This window comes from Cupressus sempervirens, chromosome 6, assembly GCF_028749045.1.
Source record: "Cupressus sempervirens isolate cs-2001-9-10 chromosome 6, ASM2874904v1, whole genome shotgun sequence".
Lineage (NCBI taxonomy): Eukaryota > Viridiplantae > Streptophyta > Pinopsida > Cupressales > Cupressaceae > Cupressus > Cupressus sempervirens.
Window position 1 is genome coordinate 126215033 of NC_143123.1, and position 13512 is coordinate 126228544.

At 39.7% G+C, this 13512-nt stretch overlaps 1 protein-coding gene across 5 annotated transcripts in view; it reads right to left on the reverse strand.

The window, feature by feature from the left end:
* Positions 1–4756: 4756 nt before the first annotated feature.
* Positions 4757–13512, reverse strand: part of EMB25 (DEAD/DEAH box helicase) — a 246607-nt gene continuing 237851 nt past the window's right edge. For all 5 annotated transcript variants that reach the window (XR_016352771.1, XM_089787043.1, XM_089787041.1 and 2 more), the window contains one exon: positions 4757–5163. Coding sequence is in view for 4 of the 5 variants with exons in the window: in XM_089787043.1 (XP_089643169.1) it covers positions 5065–5163 (99 nt within the window). In the remaining variant the exon portion in view is untranslated. The remainder of the gene's footprint in view (positions 5164–13512) is intronic.

A 13512-nucleotide genomic window follows, 5' to 3' on the forward strand; every position in this document is an offset into this window, starting at 1 on the left:
CAGCCATACAGTGTATTCTTCTCTTCTTTGCATGGGTCAAAGCTCTCTCTTCTCCCACCAGTATGTTTTTTGGTTTAATATCATCTTTGAGGTTCATGGTTTGTACTGTGGCCTCTTTATATTTTATCGGCTTATCTTCACTGAATGTATGGGTTGGTGTTTCATCCACCTGCGCTTCTCCTTCATTTAGTTCATTGTATTCCTCCGAGAACTCCTTTCTTCCTTTTTCTTCTTTGACACCCAACCTATTGCAACTCGGGAAGAGTTCGTAATCCTGCATCTAGTAGTGAAATAGTTCGTTCACCGAATCTAGATCATCCTCATTCGACCCTTCTTCCAATCTCAATACTCCCTCTTCATCAGGTTCCATTCCCTTCTTCCCCTCATCATCCCCTCCACCTTCGCCTTCGAAATTCGGAGACGTTGCCTCCTCACCTACCATTTGTGTGTGCAGGTCAATTATGAATCTTCTACCTTCGCGCTCCATTGATAGGGTATTCTTCCTCCAGTCATGCTTAACACTTGCTTGTACAAGCCATCCTTGGCCCAAAATGGCATCATATCCTCTCCTCTTTAGCAGGATGGCAACGAAGTCAAGTAGGAATGATTGTGTTCCAATAGTCACTGGTTGTGCCATTAGGATCCTGAGAGGTTTAATGCCATGTTGGTCCACCGTTAGTAATTGGAATGTAGGTGGCTACAACGTCGGTTGTCCCAACTTCTTCTAGGTATCTTCTGGTAGGACATCTACCCCTGAACCTTCGTCCACAATTGTGTCTAAAAGGACCATTCCTAATATACCCATCTCTACAACCGTCGGATGCCGTCAGGATGTGAGGGCTAGCAGCATTGGGTCCGTTGCACTTGCTCCACTTTCCTTTTCCGTTCCATGTTCTCCTAGCAGTTTAGTAGTCGAGGCTATGTTCATGGGTGTTGTTTATAGTTGAGGCATTGTGAGGATCAGATCATTTAACTTGACTGGTATTTTAGTTTGTAATATCTGCCTTATGATATTTTGTTCTGCACAGTTCCTCATTGAGCTACTGGTAGTGTCCTTCAATTGTGATTTCTTTGCCTGCGTTGCTTTCTCAATTTTTGCTCGCACTTCTTCCAATCTCTTCTTTTCTTCTGTCGGGTCAAGGTATATTTTTGCCTACTTACAGGTGATTGCCAAGACTTCTTTGTCTGCATCGATGTTGATCAAATTCACTCTTGATTTCGGGCACTTCGCATCTTCATGATCTCCAGGACCGCACCATCTGCATAACAACTTTGGTGCATTTGTTGATGTACAGTTCCATGCAAAGTGGCCCCACAAATTGCATGCTCGGCATTGAATCATTGGCCAACCACTCGCATCATACTGAATTCGGCTATGGCCACCATTAGTATTGTTGGTATTGTTGTTTTTCCCTCTTCTATTATTTTTGTACCCACCCGAAGTGGCACCGTCATTGCTAGTGTTGTTGCTCCCTCCTGACGTGGAAACCTCCTGAGTCAGGAGCACTTGTTGATGCCCTCTTTTTTTCATATTGAAGGGGCATTCTTTTGTGGAATGTCCCATAATCTGACAGATATCACAGAATTGATTTTTCAGATAGGACCCCTTCGTATGACCTATCTTGCATTTTGCAAACCATAGCTCATTTCCCTTCGTCTCTTTCTGCATGTTCTTACATTCCTCCATCATTCTGATCATATCCTTCTCGAGAGCTCAAACCTTCTTACTGTCCTTTTCGTCACCACTGCTATCATCTTTCAAAGACGAGTAATCTGAGTCAGATGAGCTACTTTTCTTCTTCTTTTTCATTTTTTGTTCACTCTCTAAGTCCATTGCCTGATTGTATGCTTCGGTGTATGATGATGGCGACACGATCTTCATTTTCTTCCTTAACTCTGGGTGTAGTTCTTCAATGAACCATCTCTTGTTTAGCCCATCTACTGGTTGACTTTCCATTTTTTTTATTAATTCGTTTAGTTTTCTGGCATATACACGAACTGTTTCATTTTTCCCTTGCTTTGTGGTGTAGATTTCAGCTACAATCTCATTGTTGTCTCGCAGCAATTGAAACTCGGTGATAAACTCCTTTTTAACTGCTACCCAAGAAGTTAATTTTTGGATATTAGCATCGGCAAACCAATCAATTACTAGACCCCTTAGGGTGGTTGCAAATTGCGTCAGACCCATTCATCTGTGTCGGTTATGTCATTCACCATCCAAATTGTTTCGCATGTCTTACAGTGTCTGATTGGATCGACTGTTCCATCACCATCAAACTTCGGCACTTTTTTCTTTGGTCTAGCCATTACTATTCGAGTTGGAGGTACTTGTTGTGTGCCCACGCTGTTTTGCACTCTCACATTGTTTTGCACGCCCGCGCTATTCTGCACACCCGTGTTGTTCTACTCACCCATGTTGTTCTACTCACCTGTGTTGTTCTACTCAGTTGCGTTGTTCTGCACACCTGCATTGTTTTGGACAATCGTCTTATTTCCAACAGCCGTGTTACTTGGTGAAAAGGGGTCTTCATTAAGTGAAGTTGTTCATTCCGGAAGTGTATCGTGAATGAAGAGTTCACTCCATGCTCATGCTCACATTGTTTTGCACACCCATGTTGTTCTACACACCTACATGTTCCGCACACTTGCGTTGTTCTACTCAGTCGTGTTGTTTCAAACAGTTGTCTTATTTCCAATAGCCATGTTACTTGGTGAAAAGGGGTCTTCGTTAAGCGAAGTTGTTCGTTCCAAAAGTGTATCACGGACGAAGAGTTCACTCCACGCTCGTGCTCCCTCGGCACTCCGAGTCGTGCAAGTTAATTCCCTTCCGTCTAGATTCTCTTCCCTTGGCGTATACAGGTTAAGAAATTCCTCCCTTGTTTCTTCCACCAAATCCAACCGCTGTCGAGTCTCTTCCAACAATTCCTCGGTGCTTCAGTGTCCATCGGCAATCTATTGAAACCTTCGTCTACGTTCGACCTGTTGTGCCAAAATTAAATTCCTTTGTGCGGTGCATATTTCATTTTTTCCTTTATCTTATTCTTATTTTTGTTCAGCTGATTCGACATTAGTCTTCATTCCTCTGCCTTCGTTCCAAGTCCATGGGGCAACGGCGCCAAATGTTTACAATATGGGGTAAATAGTTTAATGCATGCAGATAATAGATAAGAACATATAACACAACAGTACTCCTTTTATTTTTTGCATATATGCTGAAGAGATTACATAGTGCTTCCAATGATAATTACAACAATGATCCAAAGTCCATTCAGGACAATGTACATATACCATTTTGAAGGGGTGACTTAACCGTCATGCGTCCTTTCGGATGCTAATCTACCCATTGGCTATTTTATAACTTTACCGACAACATGCTAATCTACCTGTCAACTATTTTATAACTTTCCCGACAACAGATGTGTCAACTAACCAACAATAGAAGTTGCTCCAAACCTTCCATAGTGAAGCATGCGGTGGACATTTTTCTTCCATAGTAACCGCTTTTAAAATTTTGAGGAGCGGGTACTACTGGCCAGGTATGTTTAAGTCCGCTTATAAATGGGTAAATGATTGTGAGAAATGCAAGTTGTTCACTAGTAAACCACAATTAGTCGCTCTCCCTTTAAAGCCCTTAGTCATCAAAGAAACTTTCCAGTTGTGGGGTTTAGATTTTATCGGTCCCATCAACTTGAATTCTAGTGCCAGTCACACCCATATACTCACTGCTACAGACTACTTTACCAAATGGGTAGAAGCAGTGCTAGTAAAAGCAACAACATTACAAGTGGTATACAAGTTCTTAACCAAGAATATTTTGACTCATTTTGGTGTACTAGTCAAGATAGTGACCGATAATGCCCAAAATTTATCATCTCGAGACATTCAACTTTTCTATTATAATCACAGGATCCATTTGTCACATGCATCTGACTATTTCCCACAAGGCAATGGGCAAGTAGAGTCTAGGAACAAAAATTTGATTAATATCATGAAAAAACTGGTGGACAAGAGAGGAAGAGACTGGCACAAAAGGCTTTATGAAGCACTCTGGGCAAATATAACTTCTCCCAAAAGACCCATTGGTATGACTTCTTTCAAGTTAGTTCATGGAGTAAAAGTGCAGCTGTCACTCCCTTTGGAATTGGCCACCTTAAATCTATAGAAAGTGATCGAAGGTGAAGTGTTCACTAGTTCTCTTGAAAAGCAGATATTTTATCTTCAGAAGATCGAAGAAGAAAGAAGGGATCTAGTAGACCACATTACAGAACTCCGGGCCAGAGTGAAGAAAAATTTTGACCGAAGGATAAGGCCTAGAAAGTTCATGGAAGGAGACAAAGTACTGTTGTGGGATAAAAGGAGGGAACCCAGAGGAGCACACAAAAAATTTGAAACCCTGTGGAAGGGACCATTTGTGATTTCTCAGGAGTTGGGATCCAATGCTTTCAGGTTGAAATATTTCAATGGTGATGATCTACCCCTGTCCTAATTACTTATCAATCTATACTTTTGAACTTCAAAAACCAAGGAAACTAGGTATACAATTTTAAGAACTGAAAATTATTACTATCTGCTCAGCCAGGGTCCAGTGGCTGAGGCGTTGCTTTCTACGCATATGTTTTAGGACTATATCAAGTAGGTTCAAAGTTTATGTATTGGTCAGTTGGAATTTAAAACATATCTCCTCGAACAGCTGTGAATGTTTCTGTATGATGTTTTAGTTCACACAATCCATGATAAAAGATAGGAAAGTCAATGGTGATAAAAAAAAGTAATAATAAAAAAATAATATATAGGTATGTACATTGACTCAGTTTACAAGTACTATCAAATTAAAATAATTTAATAAATTGGCCTGTACATCAACTCAGTTTACAGATATTTAAAAAAAAAGATTTGTAGATCTTGGTACCATAAATTGTAAAATACATGAATTAGCCCTGCCTCTCCTATGCAAAATTCATTGTTCTTTCTTACAAGGCCGCCATTCTTCATCTGGATTTAGATAAGCATTAAATTGCTGCACCAAAGCTGCAATATTGTTGAAGAATCTCTGTCTTTTTATACTTAGCCAACAAGTTCACTTATTGGAGTTCGGTCCATCATCTCAGCAGCTTGCTTTGCACTTTTTCTAACAGTGCGATCAACATTAGGTAGCAGTGGTATCTGAAAAGAGCGGACAAAATGGACTTAAACTCTGTGATGAGACAAAAATAATTGTACAGTAAAGCATTGCATTTGCCAAAGCTTTTCTAGTAACCTGCATAGAAGCCTTATCCAATGCTTCAAGTCAGTCACCTCACTAATCATTAGGGAAGAGATTTGTTGAGTGAGATGCCTCATAGAAGTTGGATTAAAAACTTTTAGGCAGGTTATTCAGAAGTGTTTTGGCATGTGTATTCCAGAAAAGCCTAAATTCTATAGCAGTAAATATAAGTTAACTAGAATCCTTTTGCACCATGTAAAGTAGCAAACCAAGTCATGAAATAAGTAAGATGTTACCAAATGAAATGGTCATATAAGGCATAAGTCATAAGTCAGCATCAAGTTTTGATGTAAATTCTATTGCGATGGAAAACGGCATACTTGGTCTCTTAGGCATCAAACACTAGTTGGGAAGCAGACAGAGCTAGACCCAAATTAATATTACATTCTAAGGAGCCTGTGAAACTTCAATTCTTGGAAAAAGTGATATATAGGATGTGCATTGTCAAAATGCCACAAAATGTAGTTTATAAATTCCATCTCTCAATAATTACTTCAGCTCTGACGAGGAAAAAGGTATTTCACCCATGAAGTTTTGGTCTCATAGTAGGTGGTCGGTATACAAGATGAGAAAGTATAGAACAGTTGACCATGGCAAACCTTTTGAATCAACGTTTTGTGTTTACAATCATGGCCCACCAAGTTTATGGGACATTGATGGCAGGGGGCAGCAATTGAAAAACTGGGGAAAATTCAAACTACAAGAAATTTTGGATGATCATGAGAAGGCATTCATCATATATGCTACTGAACCATATAACATAACATCAGAACTAAACTAAACTTTACATGCAAGTTGGCACACAACTTAACAAAATTCCATTGCTTTCATTGTCAATTAGAAATTATCAACTACTAAAAATAACCTTCTTGTAGAAATTAAAACTAAAAGACATAAAACAAATACTATGTTTCTCCATTTTTCTTGATTTAGGAGGATTTTGTTTCTAATTTTCAATGTGTATATAATTTTCAGTCTAAAATATCATCAAAACTTAAAATAACTCCCAAAACCATATATTTAAAAGTAGATTACTAATGAACTACATTATCAGGTCCTTATATTTAATCTGGGTACGTGTAGACCCACTATAGTGCAGCTTCATTCCTGGGCACACCTAGGATTCTGCCCAGGCACTCAGATTTCCTGTGGTTTCCCTGGACGTACCCCACAGGAACCCCAGTCTAAGAAGCGAAGAACAAAACAAGTGACAAGTTTGGTCCATGAAAGGAGTACAACACCATCAATTGCCGAGTACAATATTGTTTCCTAATGATTCCAATATAAAATTGATGTTGTCTTGGCAGACCAGGAATTTATAACCATTGTTTAAGAAAACTACAGCTATTGTTTCCAATTGAACATGTGTAGATCGCATTAATTGATCCTCATGAATGCACTATTCCATCGTCTACTCTCTCACTTGAGCAGCACTATTGTATGAGGGGAAAAAGACAGTGTTTCAGCCAGACTCCATCTGGCATCATTTGTGAATCAACACACAAGATCTTCAACATTGACTCTTGTTTGATTGATTCTATTTAAATGTGGTCTGATTGATTCTTCTTAAATGTGGTTATCTGACAATGTTGACCAGAGAGGTGTGCCATATTCATTATGTTGACCAAATATCTCTGCTATGTAGACAACATTGACTTCTGCACCATGTACATTGACTATTTTGAATTCTGGCTATGTTGCATTGGGTGCAATATTCTACTTATCACTGAGTCATGATCAATATTGACCAAGAAACTAGTAAGGTACGCAGGCTTCTCTAATACTTTATTTCTCTATTATATTTTTTAATGAGAATCTATTACTGTACTTCTTGTGATCATGAATTGAGCTGTTATAAGTTACTATGTCAAAATTATGTTGTATTCTATTTATTGGCAATTATAAATAACACTGTTCTCACAATTTTAAACACAAACAGATCTCTCTCTCTCTCTCTCTCTCTCTCTCTCTCTCTCTCTCTCTCTCTCTCTATCTATCTATATATATATATATATATATATATAGTATCCATGCCCAGGAAAAATTGTCACACTGCCATACTGCTTCCGACATCCATGCCTGTGACTTAGCTAATGGTTTTTAATTTTTTAATGATTTATCCATTATATATCTCAAGCTACAAAGTTATAACAAATGGTACAGAAAATGGTCAGAAAGGGTTAAAATATTTCAAGAAATAGTGTAGCATAGCATAACCATAGAGTTTCATATATACTACAGAAAATAGCACTTTAAAACTGGCATGAGAAACAAGTTTTGTATAAATCTTATGGGCTGGATAGTGAGATGCTTTCATTACTCCATTATTGGAGTGGTGGGACAGTCTAACACAACTTATTAATATCACCATACTGCATCTTCAGACAGCTCTTCATCTATCTCTGCCTCCTTCAACACACTTCCACAGCCAAATCACCACTCCTATGTAGTGCAGTCTCTGATGTGCCAAGTTGCGAGTCTGACACATGCTTTGTTCACACAGTTTCATGAATCTTATGCAATCTATTTTCCATTTGTTTTTGTATTGCCTCCTCTTTCAGAATTCTTATTACTACCATGTTCGACATTCCTTACACTGTGAGTCCTAGCCTGTGTTATCAGGACAGAGCTATCCCTGGGATGGTCAAGGAAAGTCTCAGCATCCCCAAGCCAAGTCCTAATGCTCCTATTTACTTTTTCCAATTTATGGAACATTTCCTAAAATTTCTGAGGCTCGGGAATGGTGGGGGATGGGGTCAAAATATGTAGGTGATATCCCCAAAGTACATAGTTTACAAGTCTTAACCATAAGGACTTTCTTGACTAGTGTCATACCTCTAAGCATATCTAGAAGCATTTTGCAGATGAAAGGATGTTGTTAAGATCAATTTCTGGCACCTAAGATCACTTCATTGTGGTCTACATGGCACATGGGTCTGCTCTCTCAAACAAGGTCTAGGTTCAAGTCTATGAATATGGAATATGAAGTAGGGGTTTTCTTACACCACTTACTTAAATTATTGAAAGAAATGTACTGAATGTGCACTAAGGGTTTTTATTGCACCACTTAACATTACTTAAATTTTAAAGAATATCCTGAATATGAACTAGAGGTTTTTCTTGCACTCCTTAGTACTTCCCCTTGAATTTTCAAAAGTAGTTGTTAGCTGTGAATAAACTCTTGCAATCCATGTTACATGGAGCTTAACATTATTTTTATGTAACAAGCATCCTGAAAGCATACATGGATATACTTCACCATAACAATATTATAAGTAAATATTTTTCTACTGTGGAAAAGATTAAGGCTGGGGTGGATTCTATATGGAAATGTGGTCTCATTTCTTAGTGGAATAGATCTTATGCCATCTGAACATTTACTGGTTACTCAAATTTCAAAGAGTCCCATTGTGGTCATTATCAGATCCCTTAAAGGCACTCATTCTAACTTGTGGAGAGATACATCGATTGATTCACTGATATTGGATGCAAGAGGATGACTGTTCTACAGTTTGATTGGACAGTATTCTAATGCCAAATTTCAAACCTACTGTTGATGGTATCTGTCAATGTCTTGGCTCAGTGCCAGTAGTAGAGTTAATGATATTGTCTTCCAATGTGTTATAGCCTTTACAATTTAGCCATCAACTTTAGCCGATTCCATCATGCTAACGAGATAAGTCCCTGAGTTGACATGTAAATGAAGTACATCATGACCCAAAAAGCTTCTTTATACTAGATAAGCATAGTTGCAGAGTTAGGTGTGGGTATTAGCAGCACCAGGTTTAGTTAGAATTGATGGAACTTGTGAGTTTCATTTTTGTTGCTTTCCAACTTCAGCATGTATTATGACTAGACCACTCGCCTCATGTGAAGAGTATATGTGTGCTCTTTCTTTTCAAAATACATTGACATCCGTTAAATCTAATGGCCCTTATCTAGCAAACATCACAAAACATTTTATTAGGGTAGTTAATTTTGGTGAGGCCTGTAGCTCTTCAGATTCTGCATCATATATCTTTAGGCTCCTTGCTGAATTTTCAATCTACTTTTAATTCCATCATATAAAGCATATCTCTTTGTAATGTTTGTGCTACACCTAGTTCAACATTATTTCTTGCATCCAACTCACCATCTTCATCAAATTTTCGTTTTCAATGTGAAGACCTCTTATCCTCACTTTCTCTATCCATAGCTGTATTGCATGCCCCTACAAACAATGAAGCTGGTACTATTTTCATCTTCTACTGTGCTGAAAGAATAAGAGCTTTGATGAACCATTTTTTTTTTCAATTCATTGGTCAGTTCTCTCCAATTCGACCTATAATTTCTTGAGCCTTAGATTGTAACTAAACAGGTTCTCATGTTTCCTTTTCCAAGTATTGTAAATTTCTGCACAGATTTACATTTTCGTACCAATCTAATTCTTCAAGAGCTTTTATTGATTTCCCTTCTGGGTTTTGACTGGTTAGCTCAATCTATGTGTACCTATCAATGGCCATACCTCAGAGGGTGGACAGAAGGACTGTGGACCATCAATCTAGTCAATTTTTCCATTCTCTACCAAAATAGTTTCAGAAATTTTGTGGTGGCTCACTAGATCTCCAAATCCATCTTCAGTGAACTTAGGAAGTGTCTATATCTCTACATTAGGGCTCAGTGGTGTACTCAACATGGCTTTACCTTGATGTGAATTTGCTAACCTAAACCCTCTCAAGAAGCTTTGATTCAAATATTCTAGTTCTCTCTTTTAATGTCCCTTTTTTTCTATATTATGGACCACTACAGATTTATCTATAATTCTTTGTGAAGCCAATAATGAAAATGCACATATATCTTAATTTCTTTACTTATTCTGAATGAGAATGGAAGTATGACTATTTGGTACTTAACTCCAAATGCATATGCTGTATACAAAGAATTCCAAATGCATACACAAAGATAATTTAATGTCTAATATACAAGCTAGTGAGAATCAATTGATTGAACAATTATTGTAAATGCAATGTCTATGCCACTTCTGAAGAAATATATGTGATGGGGTTCACTAACCTATGATAATTGTTGTCTGTTCTGTGATTGATAATATGCAATGGTATGCAGGCTGCTTTCAATATGACGATTAATGCATGTTCTGATAAACACTGATAGCTGTATCTGATATGGAAGTAAAAATATGCTTTTGAGATGCTGTCTCTGATGATGACTTTATATGCTTGCACCAATGTTGATAGGCAAAGTGCTCTTACACACAGCAATCCATGTAGGATAACAAATAATGAATTCTTCATCATCTGGCCAGTATCACTAACGACTAATATACAGACTAGCCTATAGAATGGTAGGGGTTACCCACGAACATGAAGTGGGCCCTATAATTCCCTCTCACTCTATAATACCATCACACCATGCATAGCCCCTAAAATTATATGGGCCCAATGGCACTTTCAAACCTACAAGGTGTTCATGCAAGACATTGGGCCAAAAACTAGCAACCGGGGACAGTTGAGGTATATGGTTGATGGGACCCATGGCTCTAGGCTATAGTGGCTGCGGAGGATGGGATACAAAAGAGCTTGACCCGGGCCTCTACCTTCTAATAAGTAAGGCGAGGTCATTTATGCATAGAGGAGATCTGCCTGCCGAGGACCGAGAATCGAATAAATGCATCCATGTGAGTCTACATGCACCATTACGCATATGATATGCCCGCCTATAGAATGGTAAGGGGTGGCCTATAGGGGGTTGCATAGGCATGTTATGTATAGAATCATCAAAACCATTGAAGATTAGCAAGCCCCAAGTGTAGAAAAGATTGGGCCCTCCCCTTGCTACCCCGTAAACCCCTCTATAACTAACTATTGAAAGCCCACTCAACCATGAATAAGTGTTTTGTCCTATCTTTTACTACATTATACCTAGGATAGAGGTCGATGCAAAGTCTTCACCAATGAACCACTTTTCCCTTCTCCCTTACCACCAGCATAGCTAAAAAATAATCTATTAAAGCTTATTCGTATTTGTGATTATTTGCCTGTACCACCACCGTCACTATTACTATTACTACTACAAATAGTAGCTGTAGTAATAGTTGGCAAGATGCAAGCGAGAAAAAAGAATTGATTTGCCAGAGTTGTTTGCTTCGGGGGCATTTCCCCTACACAATGTCACCCAACTGGATAGCCCAAGGTTCGTCAACCATGTAGGGAAACTACAAATGATAATAGATAGTTGGCTAGACCCTACCCCCAGCCTAATGTTCCAAGTTAGGGCCTGCTACTATCTAATGTGAAACTCACTCTACATGCATGACGAGGTAGGAGTGTCGTTGGCTAGACCCCTTACCCCCAAATTATTGTGTCAGGTCAGGGCAATGCAAACTCACTCTGCATGCACACATAGCTAGGAGATAGTTGGCGATGACCCCCTACCCCCAACCTATTGTGTCAAGTCGGGGTGATGCGAACTCACTCTGCATGGACGCTTGCAAGAAAGCATAGGCCCCTCCACAATAGTTTAAAGGGTCATTGTTCTATAGATCCAACTAGGGTTTCTCTACTACTCTAAGAACGGGTGAGAAACCAAGGGGCTCCACCTGATGAGAAAACCAGGATTGGTTTGGTTTTAACGGAGGATTCTATATGTAACATGCCTACTCGACCCTACTATCTATTGGGCATGATCATGCTCCATATCCATCCTTACCAGTTCAGAGGCCCCTATAGGCGATTCTATACTACACATGGGTGGGCTCAACATCTATATAATTGAGGGCTCTTTCCGGTAAATGCATGTAGGTGCAGGGCTTCTATTATATACCCCTACCCCTGGGAAAGGGGCTAGGGCAATTCAGATGCAAGGTATGTATATTGCTGGTGCAAAAGAATTCCCTACCCCTACCCCTTACCTATCCCCTAGGGCCCACCAAAACATTGTTGCCAGAAATGTAGACTATGTCATGCCAGGGAAGATTATTGGTTGGGATCATTTTGATCTCAACGGTCTTGACTATGCCCGAGGAATAAAGAGAATCTATACGTAACATTTATAATCACCATAGTGTTGGTTCATCTGCCAGTAGGGTGGGAACTATGGGACATGTTATGTATAGAATCCTAGTAGGTCCTCACCTCATGCACTATGGAAAGATGTGGCACACCCAATCCCATTTCGACCTCAACACATAAGTGAAACTGTCTTGCACCATATGTACTATGGAAGAGGGAGACATGGTCAAAGCCCGGTCTTGCCAATAATCTGTTTATGCATGTGAATGCACATGCAAAGGCCTGATAATGCAAGAAAATGCAAGGGCCCACTGCTGGCCCCTACCTATGAGAATATGCCCCTTAAAATAGTAGAGGCATCATGCACCAGCCCGTAGAATTGTAGGGGCACCGGGGGCATCAAGCACCAACCCATAGAATTAGAGGGGCACCACTAATATATCCAACCACCCACCCCAGTTGGTGCAAAGGAGATAGTCAGTGTAGAGGGAATTCTAGTTCTAATGTTCCCTAGATAGGGGTTCTATGGACAAGAACACAATTGATAGTAGGGCAGGGGATCCATCTATGCCTACTATTCTATGGGCCCTAGACCCCCAACTATGGAAAAGGCAGCCCTTGCATACCCCTACCCTATATTTCTAAGGCAACTTAGTGGCTAGTTGCCTGCCTTCTCACCCCCTGCATGCATACTCCCTACTATGACAAAGGGACAGGGTGAGGCAATTGAATAGATTGCTATCAACCCAATCGAGAAGAAGCAAGACAGTTGAGCAGGGTAGTTCACTAGCCCATCTCCTTCGTCTTGCCCATGGAGTTGTTACCATCTAATAGACAATGAAGCTGGTAGGATAGTTGCTAGTTGAACCTCGGTCCTACGGGGTTTAGGTTACCTAGACCAAGGCCCCTACTCTTCTGTAGGTAGGATAGTTCTATTGTTACCAGACCATGGGTGGAAGGCACAAAAACCTACCCCCAGACTTACAAGGAACAAAGAACTACAAGGACCCCATCTATTAAGAGAGGCTATCAAATCTAGTAAGTACAACTATAGAAGCTAGGCCCCTGGAGATATAAGTTAGGCTATCTCTGGGTGCTTTAGCAAGATCTTCTTGGCCCTATGATTCTATTATTCATTACAATAATCGGCTACCGAGGGGGGCTCCACTATAGAGGGTGCGAAAAAGGGGAGTTTTGAGGGGAGAATAATCCAGAATAGGGGCCTTCTACATGCATCACCCT